At 41.8% G+C, this 13,879-nt stretch overlaps 1 protein-coding gene across 1 annotated transcript in view; it reads left to right on the top strand.

The window, feature by feature from the left end:
• DSCAM (DS cell adhesion molecule) overlaps positions 1-13,879 on the top strand; it is a 554,872-nt gene that overhangs the window by 511,279 nt on the left and 29,714 nt on the right. Inside the window, exons 30-31 of the mRNA XM_065422504.1 lie at positions 5,591-5,706; positions 8,991-9,140. Coding sequence (XP_065278576.1) covers positions 5,591-5,706; positions 8,991-9,140 — 266 coding nt within the window. The remainder of the gene's footprint in view (positions 1-5,590; positions 5,707-8,990; positions 9,141-13,879) is intronic.

Here is a 13,879-nt window from a genome sequence, read left to right as displayed (position 1 = left end):
ATTATAAGTAGAGCTTTCTGAAAGTGGGGACAGTTTATTATTTTGCTGTTTTGTTCTGAGTCATTTCACTATCCAGAACTATAATTCTTTTGTGAAATGACAACAAAATGACTTTTCTTGCAACAATAGCCTACAAATATGGAAATTTCATATTTTCAGTGTTTATTGGTTTGTCTGGAAAAAATGTTGAACTTTGAAACCATTGTGGGTTTTTGAAAATAGGATCATTTTGGTTCATATTAACTGAAAATCGTACTTATTTTTAAGAAAATAAAAACCTCCAGGATATCTGATGATTTGCCAGTTTGGATCATTTTCAAAAATTCAAACTCCCCCATCTCTGAGGTTTTAGATTTCATTTGAATTTACGGCACACCTTAGTTATTAAACTGTCTCTGTCTGGTGTGTTGGTGATACATAGGGTTAATCAGTTAACCTAGATTCAAATACAGACCCCCATCCCGCAAACACTTACATATCTGTAGAGTCCCACTGACTTCAGCAGTATTGCTTGTGTGGGTACAATTACATATGTGCATGTTTGCAGGATTGGAGCCCTCACTGACTGTAAGTGACAAGTAAAAATAATGTCAATAGAGTCATTCTTTGGTGTTTCTCCATCTCCCAAAAAACCCACGTAGTTCAGCATATTTGGCAAGCCTCTGCTCAAAAGAGACCCAGTACTAACATAGCAGATCAGATCAAGTTGCATTGGCAAAATGTTTTAGTACAGCTATCATGTTACTTATCTGTAGTCATTTCTGCCAACCTTTAATTTTTGTGTGTATTGATAGTCATTCCTTCCCCCATCCCATTAAAAACCCGGTTGCTTGATTTAAAAAAATCTACTGCATATATATCTTTTAAAGATATAAATAACAGCAAACAATTATCAAAATAGGCATTTTGAAAAAAATATGTGATTGAGGACAGTTTCAAAAGTGACAGTTTCAAAAGTGACAGTTTCAAAAGTGATTTACGACAGTTTCAAAAGGTGCTCAACTTGTGGCACTTTCTGACGGCCTGCTTTTCAGAGGGCGTGTGCACAGCACATTCTGAAAAATCAGGCCCCTTTAAGGGTTACCTCAGATTGGGTAACCAAAAACTGAGGCTCCCAAAATGACTGGTTAACTTTTGAAAATTTAGGTCTTTTTTAGACAAAGGAGGCAAAACCCCAATAATCCACAGTCACATATGTTAAATGTGTTAGTACATTATGAATTGGATTTCTTTATATTATACCAAAACCTAGTATCATATACAAATCTAGAAAGTCTAGAAATCTCCCTTGGGGATATTTGTGCCCCTGTGAGTGCATTTAAGAATAAAAAGGGTTAAGGAATGTGCTTTAGTCTTTGTGTTGAATGCCTTGGTTTGGGGTATTTAAGTCAGATCCCTGGGGAAGCTACGCAAGCCCCACTTATTAACAGTTTAATGAAAGTTGTATGATTTGCCCCTCGCACCTCAAATTAGTAACAGTTACTAGTATTTGAGCTCAGCTTGGTGATGTTTCCTTTGGCAGCAAGTTCCAGATAAATTCCTCTTAACTGTTCATCATTGATTAGCATAAGGAACTGGCTCATGTTTCTAATTTTGAGCATAGAATAAGACATACATTGCCCCTGAAATCTCTAACCCAGCCTTCACATTTACAAAGGAATAGTTTTCCATACCTCTTTTGCATTAACCTACTTACTGACCTCAGCCCCAAAAATTAATGAAGAGTCATGACTGTTGGCCAAGCATCCAAAATGACCTTAGTTTTACATAAGTGCCATATGTAATCCCTTTGTGTATAAATGGGTGTGTAAGATTCAACCCTGTTGTGAATGTACATATTTTTTTAGTCATTCAATTGAGTGGGGGGTTAATGCCTAGATCAGGGGTCGGCAACCTTTCAGAAGTGGTGTGCCGAGTCTTCATTTATTCGCTTTAATTTAAGGTTTCGCGTGCCGATAATACATTTTAACGTTTTTTAGAAGGTCTCTCTCTATAAGTCTATATATAATATAACTAAACTACTGTTGTATGTAAAGTAAACAAGGTTTTCAAAATGTTTAAGAAGCTTCATTTAAAATTAAATTAAAATGCTGATCTTAAGCCGCCGGCCTGCTCAGCCTGCTGCGGGCCTGGGGTTCCATTCACCTAGGCCGGCAGCGGGCTGAGTGGGGCCTGCGGCCGGAACCCCGGCTGGCAAGAGGCTGGCAGCCAGAACCCCAGGTTGGCAGCGGGCTGAGCGGGACCGGCGGCTGGGACCCCAGCTGGCTAGGGGCCGGCAGCCAGAACCCCAGACTGGCAGGGGGCTGAGCGGGGCTGAGGGCTGGGACCCCAGACCGGCGGCGGGCTGAGCGGGGCCGGCACCCCAGACCATCAGCGGGCCGAGCGGCTCAGCCCGCTGCCGGTCTGGGGTTCCGTCTGCTGGCTTCTGCCAGCCAGGGTCCCAGCTGCCGGCCCCGCTCAGCCCGCTGCCAACCTAGTGCTCAGGGTGGGGATGTGGGGGGTACAAGAGTCAGGGCAGGGTGTGTGGTGGGGCTGGGTATGTGTGGGGAGGGCAGGAATCAGGGCAGGGGGTGTGGAGGTGCTGGGTATGTGTGGAGGGTGCAGGAGTCAGGGCAGGGTGTGTGGGGGGGCTGGGTATGTGTGGGGAGGGCAGGAATCAGGGCAGGGGGTGTGGAGGGGCTGGGTATGTGTGGGGAGGGCAGGAATCAGGGCAGAGGGCTGGGGGCATGTGAGGGGGTGCAGGAGTCAGGGCATGGAGTGTGGGGGAGATGCAGGGAGTTGGGGTGCAAGGGGGTGCAGGGGTTAGGGCAGAGGGCTGGGGGCGTGTGAGGGGGTGCAGGAGTCAGGGCATGGGGTGGGAGGGGGCTGGGTATGTGTGGAGGGTGCAGGAATCAGGGATGGGGTCGTGGGGGGGATGCAGGGGGCTGGAGTGCAAGGGGGGTTCAGGGGTCAGGGCAGAGGGCTGGGATCAAGGGGGTGCTCCCAGCCTCCTGCCCTGAGCGGCTCACGGCAGGGGGCTGGAGGGATACGCTACGCTCCTACCCCCCTTCCCCGCCTCCTTACTGGTCTGAGCAGCGAGGGCGCTGGAGCTGCTCTTCCCCCCTCCCTCGCAAGGGCCATCGGCAGCAGGGAGGGAGAGGAGGCGGGGCTCCACGCAGCACGCTGGGGGAAGAGGCAGGGGAGGGGGAAGCTTGGCTGCCGGCAGAGCCTGCCGTACAGCAGCAGCCGGAAGGAGCAAGGTTGCTTCTGTCCCCTGCCCTCGCCAGAGAGAGCGGGGGGCGGAGAAGAGCGGGCTGGGTCAGGCAGGATTTTTAATGGCACGCTGCTGCCTGCTGTTCGGCAGCGGGCTGAGCAGGACCCCAGGAGGCAGCAGCGTGCCATTAAAAATCGGCTCGTGTGCCGTCTTTGGCACGCGTGCCACAGGTTGTCGACCCCTGGTCTAGATCGATTATTCAGAATGATGTTCATCTCTTTAATCAGTTTTGAACAAACTTTAACACATCATGCATTTCACTTGCTTAAAAAACAAACAAACAAAAATATTTATCCATAGTCAATAAATGAGGTATGTTATATACATGCCATCACAATGTCTAGGGAGCTAATTAGCAACCTTGAGACAAATTTAAGGCTTATGATCAGTAGAGTCTCTTTTTTTTATCATTTCAGAGTAATTAAAATGTAAGTAAATTATATTTTTCCTGTTAGGGAAGTAGTCTCTGGAATCCTTATCTATGAGATTATAATCCAGGGATCGGCAACCTTTGGCACGCGGCCCATCAGGGAAAGCCGCTGGCAGGCCAGGATGGTTTGTTTACCTGCAGCGTCCGCAGGTTTGGCCGATCGCAGCTCCCACTGGCCACGGTTCGCCGTTCCAGTCCAATGGGGACTGCGGGAAGCGGCGGCCAGCACATCCCTTGGCCCACACCGCTTCCCACAGCCCCCATTGGCCTGGAATGGTGAATCATGGCCAGTGGGAGCTGCAATTGGCCGAACTTCCTGACACTGCAGGTAAACAAACCGTCCTAGCCTGCCAGAGGATTTCCCTGATGGGCCGCGTGCCAAAGGTTGCCAATTCCTGTTATAATCCCTTGATGCTAATAGCCTGGATTTTCTAACGTTGAAGACCCAGTCACTAGAGTGGGTTGGGAATTTTTCAACAATTTTTTTTGGTTGGAAAATGCCAATTCTTTGAAAAAAACATCTATTCATGGAGACAAATCAGTTTTAATAAGAGGGTTTCTCATCTCCAGGATAGAATTTTGATAGAGAGAGAAAGAGAGACATTTGTGAAGAAGGCTTCTTGGGGGTGAGGTCATGGTGGATTGTCCATCACTGACAATTTTAAAATCAAGATTGGGTGTTTTTCTAAAAGAGCTGCTTTAGGAATTATTTTGGGGAAGTTCTATAGCCATACAAGAGGTCAGACTAGATGATCACAATGGTCCCTTCAGATCTTAGAATCTAGGAAGAGTCTATGAACCTCACAGGGTTGTTGTGAGAATAAACACATTAAATACTGTTGATAGGGGCCATAATTCCTAAGATAGAGTGGGGAAAAGACTAGAAAAGTAGAGTCTGGCAGATATGTCCTAGCTCAGTTCTGGTGGTCCCATTGGATCTGTTGGTTTTAGAGGCATAACTGCTGCCCATTTTGTGAGGGGAGGAAATTCCTCTTACAAAATGATTCATGGAAAACAAGGGGGCCCGTATGGAGAGTTCCTTCCTTCCTTCCGTTCACCATTTCCATGGAAAGGGGTGAATAGGTCCTTGGATTTTAGTGTAATATGGAGGATTTTACCACAATTTCTGTATTGCATATGATTATGCTGCTCAGTTTTATTACCCATTTTCATTTACTTATTAGTAGATGGCTCATTCTCAGAGTAATTTTCTGGTACACAGACATTAAAATTGTTATAGCTTGTGTGAGGATACAATAATTGTTTTATAGTCCTGTTCTAAAATACCAAATCCAATGAAAGGAGTTAATCCATGAATGCTAACAATGTTTATAATTTCTTACTACTGCAATGTCAACAGAACTAAAGTCTTCACTTTTCCTTATGCAATTCATTATTATTAATGGAATTTCTAATGAATGTTTGATTGATTTCTTAACTTACCAATTATTATGATATTCTGGATTTAAATCATTGCTGAAAATTAATTAATACGAGAAATTTATATAAGACACCATCTTCCCACTGACCTGTTTGGTCAGCTGAAGGGTTCATAAGTCAAATCTTAGAAATGCAAAAAAATGGCAGTTTTATAACTGTTTCCATCAGTTTCAATATTGAACAGCTGCATCGAAAAGATTTAATAAGGGCTTTTGATAGATAAGCCACTGAATAATGGCAGACTCAGTCCCTTGCCCCCACCTATTTTTTCTCATCTCCCTACCACATACTTTAAATTAATACCACCTATTTGCTTCAAAGTACAAAGAAAGAAAATAAAATGTATGAGAATTTTGGTGACTATGGTAATTTTATTAGCTTAAGTTGAACGGATTCTTAAAAAGGAAATATTTAAGTATCTTTTCATATGGGGGGCGTTTTCATGTTTGTCTCTCTTTTGTGCTTAGTAAGAACACCAGGACCTCAGATACACTTAACAAGCAGCAGCAGACGCTGAGGATGCACATAGATATTCCCAGAGCTCAGCTTCTGATTGAAGAGAGGGACACAATGGAGACCATTGGTAAAATGTCAATGCACTTATGTTGCTTTATATAATACATGTTTTTGGTGGACTTTGCACTGCATCCTTTACACATAAAAAGGGCTAGGGTCCTAATTTACAAGATAATTTGTCACGGTTGAAAAGTGAATTGAAGCCTTTTCTACATATGAATAATTTTGAGCTTTAAGGAACCCTAGCAAATTTAAAGTGGAGTAGGGCAGCAAAAAGTGAAGTGTTCCATTCTGACATTTTCAACATGAAAACTTTAATTTTCCATTTTAAAATGATTTTTTTGTTTTGAAATTGTAATTTGTTTATTATAAAAGAGGTTATTTTTAAAAGGTTGAAATTAAAACAAAACATTTCAAAATTACTGAAATAAAATGTTTTGATTGACCCAATCTGAAATTTTTTTCAGACTATCTGCTTGTGAAATGAAAAGAACTACTTCATGGAGGATAGGTCCATCAATGGCTATTAGCCAGGATGGGCAGGGATGGTGTCCCTAGCCTCTGTTTGCCAGAAGCTGGCAGTGAGCGGTAGGGGATGGATCACTTGATGATTACCTGTTTCGTTCATTCCCTCTGGGGCACCTGGCATTGGCCACTGTCGGAAGACAGGATAATGGGCTATTTGGGCCTTTGGTCTGACCCAGCATGGCCATTCTTATGTTTGAGATTTCTTTTTTTGCCCCAAATTTGGGACAAGAAAAAATTAAAAAAATCTCTAACATTTTGCAGGTCTAGAAAATTGTTTCCCACCAAATCTACATAAAACTACCTAATTATATATCTGTCTAGCTATAGCAAAAGTTATTCTGTATTTTGCTACATTGAATAAATAAGGAAAAAATTGAGATTCATTAAAACTGGGACCCTGAAGCTGAAATCTTTTACATTTCAGAAGGTTGGATACCAAATCTCCTGGAACCAGAATCACCACTGTCATTCTGGTTTCAGGTCAAAAGTCATAAATAACTTATGTTATGCCTGGGATGCATCTGAAATCTCACAAAAACAGCAATTTCCCTATGAGTTCATCCCAAAATGGCTGAAAGCTCGCAAAAACAACTGATCTAATGAGTGTCTTGCTATACAAAATAGCAGGGCTCTCACAGAGGGAGCTGATGTTGCCAGATTTTTACCATTTTGGACAAAAAGCAGTCTAAAGCAAACTTGAAGCTGGCTTAAGTTAGTGGGGAGAGATAGCTCAGTGGTTTGAGCATTGGTCTGCTAAACCCAGGGTTGTGAGTTCCCTCCGTGAGGGGGCTATTTAGGAATCTGGAGCAAAAATCTGTCTGGGGATTGGTTCTGCTTTGAGCAGGGGGTTGGACTAGATGGTCTCCTGAGGTCCTGTCCAACCCTGATATTCTATGATTAAGTGGTCAGCAGAGGATTCCACTTGTATAGAGGAATCCTCCAGTGATATAGAGCATATGTAGTGGTCACATTTAGGATGTGGTCAGAGGGGAGGGAAATAGTGGAGTCAGCAGGTATAATGTAGCTTAGCTCTGAGGGTCCTACTCAGTCCCAGAATTGGGGAAGAATGAGCTAACTTTGTCCCATCACATCCTGGGCCAGGCTAGCTTGATTTGGCTGGACCAGAGGATTCAGACCTTTCTCTGTTTCACAGTTTATAAGGTTGCTTTGAAGATGAGATCCACACATCACCTGCAACATGGACATTTTTGTTTCCAGCTTTATGTTTCCAAAGTTCATTTTGGTGCTGCAATCTTTTATGAAAGAGATTTCACTCTTGAGTTATACTAGTTGGGCAATAGGGGGTTTATAATGGAAATGCCATTAGCTCCTTAACTACAGCAATGTGATCGGTGCCACAGTAATAGACTGTGGTGCACAAAGCAGTAATAGTAAGCCAGCACTTTGACAGGATTTCACATAGGCTTTGGCAGGTTTTATTCATGACCGGACTAAGAGCTCCTCTTTTGCCAGGGACCGCATAATTTGGTTTCATAACGTTCATTCTATTTAGGGCCTTTTTTGGGCAAAAAATGCCAGTTATGTTACTGTGCAGAATTGTTCACATTAATGTTCTCTTGTCAGTTGAAAAAAAAACCAAAACAAAAAACAATTGTTAGAAGCAGTGGATCAGCCACAGCTGATGGGTAAATTCACAGAAACACCATTGCTGGCAGTCCCTTTAGAAATGCATTAAAAAGCTATACATTGTATGAGAGCAGGAATTCCCCATGGTTTTCATTGCTATTAAGAATAGAGGGAAAAGACTGTAATAATGTAAAAATAAAATCTGGAGACTGAGACCAAGTAAACACTAAGCATACAAATGTAGTTGTTCTGCAAGCGTGAAGTCAATGGAAGATTTACCATTGATTATAGTGGGGGCAGGAAGGGACTTATTATTAAAACTTGTATGATTGAGTGGGCATCATACTCTGCATTCTGTATAGCTTCTTTTTAAAAAAAAAACCAGCACTGTGATCACAATTGTAAAGAAAAAAGCTACTAGCTGCCACAGGACCAACTGCTCCCCCACGTAGCCTGGCTTGGTGCAGGGAGGGGTGGAGATTCTGTATGGAAAGTCGGAAGGAATCCTCCGCAGTGGCCTCTGCTGTTTCTTTGAAGAGAATCCATGCAGTAGTGGATTCACAAGTGTTTCTTTCTCCCCTACTCGGCCTGAGGTCTAATTCCCTCCCCTACCCCACTCCACCAATCCTGCTGTGCAGATAGGAAGAAGCCTCCATGCAGCTGTACATGGAGTCAGTTCTGCTGCAGGAACTTTGCAACATAAGGAAGAGGCAAGATTTGGCCCAGGGGCTCCAGACCACAAAAGCATTTATGCATGTGCATAACTGTAAGCACAAGATTTGTCCCACCAACTTCTGCAAGAGTGTTCAAATGCTAACGCAAGTTCATAAGCACTTGACTGGATGAAGGCCCAAATGCTGCAATATTTTTGTTCGGGTGCTGCAGAGGCGAAGCGAGCCAGAAGAGAGAGCACAAGTGAGCTCTCAATCTCCTTTCGACATCACAGATACAATCCCTTACGCTAATGACAAACATGAAGGGCCTGGGGGGACCAGTGTTTACAAAATGGAAAAAGTCCAAGTACTTGAGGCAAAAGATTGTTACAGGCAATAGAGAGTTTCTAAATTTTAGGATACACAAAAAGCCTATCTGTGTCCCTTAAAGTCATCATATCACAAATGAAGGCCCACAGGCAATACTCATTTCTTTAGTTTTGTGTAAACTTGAGGACTTAAACTATTTTTAAGGATCAACAAAAATGTGATTATTTTAATATTCATTTTCTATTGCTTATAGATGACAGATCAACAGTGTTATTAACTGATGCTGATTTTGGAGAGACATCTAAACAGAAGTCATTGACAGTTACTCATACAGTACATTACCAGTCTGTCTCACAAGCTACTGGACCATTGGTTGATGTTTCTGATGCCCGGCCAGGAACAAGTGAGTATAAAAGAGACTATATTACCTATAGCAGATATCATTACCACAGTATTTATATTATTGTGGTGTTTCCTTTATTTCGAATGTAGTGCGGAAACTATTTTGTGCAGCAGGAAATAGTCTCTTTACAATTGGACCCACTGTAAAAGTGGTACATATTAAGGTTAATACAGTAAAAGTTTCTTTTGCATGTTAAAATGTAGATGTAATTTAAGGTAATTCAGACCTGAATATTCCTCAAAGGAAATTTATGCTGCATTTTAGCATCTAGACTCTATTGAGTAAATGTTTTTAGTGGATTTTCATAGCTAATAGATATTTATTTCTCAGCAATCAATCTTTATTTCATTTCTCAATTAACTGTGATTGTTCCTAATGTTCTAGGATATGAGAAATACATTTTCTGATTACTGCATTTTTGAAAATGTACATTTCTAGTTACTATATTAAATCAATTTTCCCAGCTATATCCATGCTGAGATCATCTTACAATGATTTAAACAAAATGAATAAATGTACTATTACACTACCTTCTTCCTAAACTCAGTTATAAATGTGTTCCATATCGGTATAATTGAAAAAGTTTCATTAAATCTAAGGAATACTTATTAGATAGTAATATGGTGTAATGTGGCATACTTGAAGTATATAAACAATTCCTAGGATGTATAGAAATACAAAGATCAAATACTGTCATTGATGTTTATTATACTGAAGAATCAAGATTATGAGAATGAACAATATAATAGAACCCTGCATTGTTTTAAAATCTAACTATCTTTAATGCTGCAAGATCCTGCACTCCAAAAGTACTTGTCTTTCCTAGGGATGATTAGAGGCTGGACAACACCCCAGAATACTTACACTTTCCATCCCTTATCTCCTCCAAATCAAAGCCCATTGAAGTCCATGGAAATACTGTTACTTAAAATGGGCTTTTAATCAAGCCCAATAGTCTGGTTCACATGCATCCCAGCAAGTGTGGTGGGAAACGTGTAAAATATATTCCTTGAATATTTGAAAGTAACACTGTGCACCATAGGTGCTGGAACTAGGGATGCTGGGGATGCTGCCGCACCCCCAGGCTTGAAGTGGTTTCTATCGTATACAGGGTTTACAGTTTGGTTCAATGGCTGCACCCCCTCTATGCAAATTGTTCCAGCACCCCTACTGTGCGCAGGACCGGTCTTAGAATTTTGAGTAGTGTTTCCCAAATTTAACAGACTCATCGAAATGAATTTGAGGGGCTCAAGGATATGCAATTGTCAGCCTTCTCTGCTGCAAGGGAAGAACAGCCCAGCTGTTTGTGCTGAGGCCCAGGAATAGCTACTAGCATTTAAACAGATTTGTTAAAGTAACAATTCTCCAAACAAGCTGGAAGTCTGAGATTGCCAATCCCCCTCAATGCAGAGACCATCCATCCATCAGACTCCATATATGTGATTGCAAAAAGTCTGTTTAATCATCCTTTTTTAAGTTGTAACACAATTGTTGTTCAAAATCTAAACTTTTATTCAGAAGACAAAAGTTGGGTACAACTGTTGCAGTGTCCACAATCCAACTGGGCTCTGCTAGGGCTTTCATTCCATTTGTTCTGTCTCCTTTTGGAAGTCTAGTGATTAGACTCTTCTGTTCCTTGCATTCAGGGAGCATAAGGTCTAGGATTATAGCTGGCACCTGCATAGTTGCACAGAAGGAGGAAAGCTTCTTGCTTTTTTTACCCATGCTGCTCACCTGCACTGGGACAGTCACAGTCTGGAGTGAAATCTTGGCCCCATTGAAGTCAATGGCAGAACTTACACTGACTTCAATAAGGCCATGATTTCACCTTTGATCCTTTAAAGTTCATGCATGTTTCAAGATATTCTAAGACTAAGTCTGGGAAATGGACTCAAATAAGATTCAGGAGATTTAGGTCATGTCTTCGGGATGACTTTGATACCTCAAAAAACAGAGGGTCCTACATGACTTGCATCGATTTCAAAGATCCACTGGCATTTTTCTTTGTAAGAGCAGTTCCAATATCCTTGGCCAAAATTTGTCCTCTGCCCAATGCTGTGCTATGTGTTGTGTACTGCCCTCTCCTGCTAGAGATGATTGTGTTTCAGTGGTGCACTGTGTATAAACTTCACAATAGGTTGTAAAGGGCTTTGGGATCCTTCAGGATGAAAGGTTCTGAAAACATGGACAATTGTTTATTTATTAGTGATATTCTGGGATAGCTGAGATCTTCTAAACAGTATAGCTACCAAATGCCAGTCAAGGAATAGCTACTCATGTCCCAGCTCTGGGAACACTGCTAAATGGCAAAGAACTATGTTGCAGCCCAAGCCTGAACATCTACACTGCAATTAAACAGCCCCTTAGCCCGAGCCCTCAAGCCCGAATCAACTGGCACAGGCCCGCCACCAGTGTCTAATTGCAGAGTGCAGCTGTTAGACACGGGGAATTTGTGGATGGCATCTTCCACACACACCCACTGCCTCTTGGATTTCACGTCTGCAGAGGATGTGAGTTACCCTTACAAAGCAACACCGGAGAATAAGGAGGCACAAGGAACCGCTTTGCTCCCCACTCCTGACCATCCAAATACTGATATCACAATTCATAGTACTAGGGGAGAGCAGCAACAGTGGACAGACAGGAATGGGGAATGATCAGAGGCAAAGCTCTGTCCCTCCATCCAGCAGACCTCAGCTGTCACAGAGGAGGAAGAAATCTGCTAATGGTGTAGTAATTTCACAGTTCCCAGCACCCCCCTCTACTGCCCTCTTCAGTCTGCTTCTGAGGTGGTGCAGCTATGCACCATGCCTTGCTCATGGTAGATTGAAAATTTACAATCTAGTCTCTTAATAATTTCCAACATTAACCTGCTATCTTTTCATAGCTAGATACTAGCCATCTAACTATTGTCCTTGTTCTAAAGAGCAGGCGTGATACAGTGTTTATCGATGGCATTGAGTTTGTATTTTTGTTTTGCTTTGGAGGAGGATCTGAACAGAAGGTCAAACAGGCATGGCCATTTTGTATTTATAAATAACCTGCACATTTGAAGTAACACGCTGTAAATGCTTCATAGGGAATGTTGATTCAGAAACAATGTCCAAGTCAGTATCTAGTGATGGTTTATCCTTAAACCCATTCCTGTTCAAATCTCCCACTCCTAAGTGATAGAACAGCCTTACCATTTGAATGTCAAAGAGCACTGTTTAATTCTTTTACTCACCATAGAAGCTTCAAAAGAAAAATCTTTCCCTGATGGTTTAGTCACTTTCCATTTGCCAATTAAAGATTTTTCTTTTCCCTTTGGCTTATGATTAAGGCCCTACCAAATTCATACCCGTGCAAATTGCATCACAGACCGTTAAATCTGGTGTCCCACATGAAATCTGGTCTTTTCTGTACTTTTACTCTATACTATAAGATAAACGTATACAAAAGTACACCCTTACTTCTGTGCTGCTGATGACGGCAGTGCTGCCTTCAGAGCTGGGCACCCGGCCAGCTGTTGCACCTCTCCAGCCACCCAGCTCTGAAAACAGCGCAGAAGGAAGGGTGGCAATACCGTGACCCCCCACACACAATCGTTTGCGAACCCCTTGTCGGTCAGAACCCCCAGTTAGAGAAACACTGAGTCTTAAGGGCTTTACATGATTATATTTTGTTACAACACTGTGAAATTTAAGATTTAAATATCTGAAACCATGAAATTCAAAAAATGTTAAATGCTATGACCATGAAATTTAGGAAAATGGACTGTGAATTTGGTAGGGACCTACATCTGACAAAAAACAAGCCTTGTTTTTGTACCAGTGCTACTGATGATGTCAACAAAGCCTAAGCAGTCAATTGTGGCAGTTAGCTTACTTGTACTCCCTTGGAAGGATGGATGGATTGTCTCTGGAGCAGCAAAGTATAAAATATTTTAGGCCCTACATAAATAGTTGATTTTTTTTTTAATTTCTAAGGAAGAATTGGGGTGATTTTATTTTTTTCAGACACTGTAAGAATCTTTATGGATAAATTTACCATCAGAATTTGGAGGATTTTAAGATTTGCCATGTATTCAGCAACCTGGTAGCAGCCCTTTAGCATGCATGATCAATAACATACTAGCCCAAATGTAAACGAATAAATAAATAATAAACACATAGGGTTTTGGTAGTGAGTAATACTGTTGTATGTTAGCTTTCAGAGTAGCAGCCGTGTTAGTCTGTATCCGCAAAAATAACAGGAGTACTTGTGGCACCTTAGAGACTAACAAATTTATTAGAGCATAAGCTTTCGTGGGCTACAACCCACTTCTTCGGATGCATCCGAAGAAGTGGGTTGTAGCCCACGAAAGCTTATGCTCTAATAAATTTGTTAGTCTCTAAGGTGCCACAAGTACTCTTGTTGTATGTTAGCATTAACCAAGATCCCTAGATTAAGAAATGTGATAATATAATCTCTTAGCCATTTGTAATCTTTTCATTTATATTTTATAAATTTGGGGTCGGAGGGAGTTATTATGATTTATATGAAGTGATAATGAGTAAAGTAGAGTTACATGGCAGTAGGGAACTGTTTGAATCCCTTTACCTGTTCATTCCCAGACTGTTTAACATTTGTGATTGTATAAACATGTAGAATTTCTGTGAAGAAAATGTCCTAATTTGGGGATGTACTCACTGCACTTCGCTGAAACACATTTTCATCCTTAACTCCTTTTTGTCAGTTTTTGTTTTTAACAATACCTC

This window comes from Emys orbicularis, chromosome 1 (assembly GCF_028017835.1).
Source record: "Emys orbicularis isolate rEmyOrb1 chromosome 1, rEmyOrb1.hap1, whole genome shotgun sequence".
NCBI lineage: Eukaryota > Metazoa > Chordata > Testudines > Emydidae > Emys > Emys orbicularis.
The sequence above is the reverse complement of the archived record's forward strand: the minus strand, read 5'-3'. Positions and strand labels throughout refer to the sequence as shown.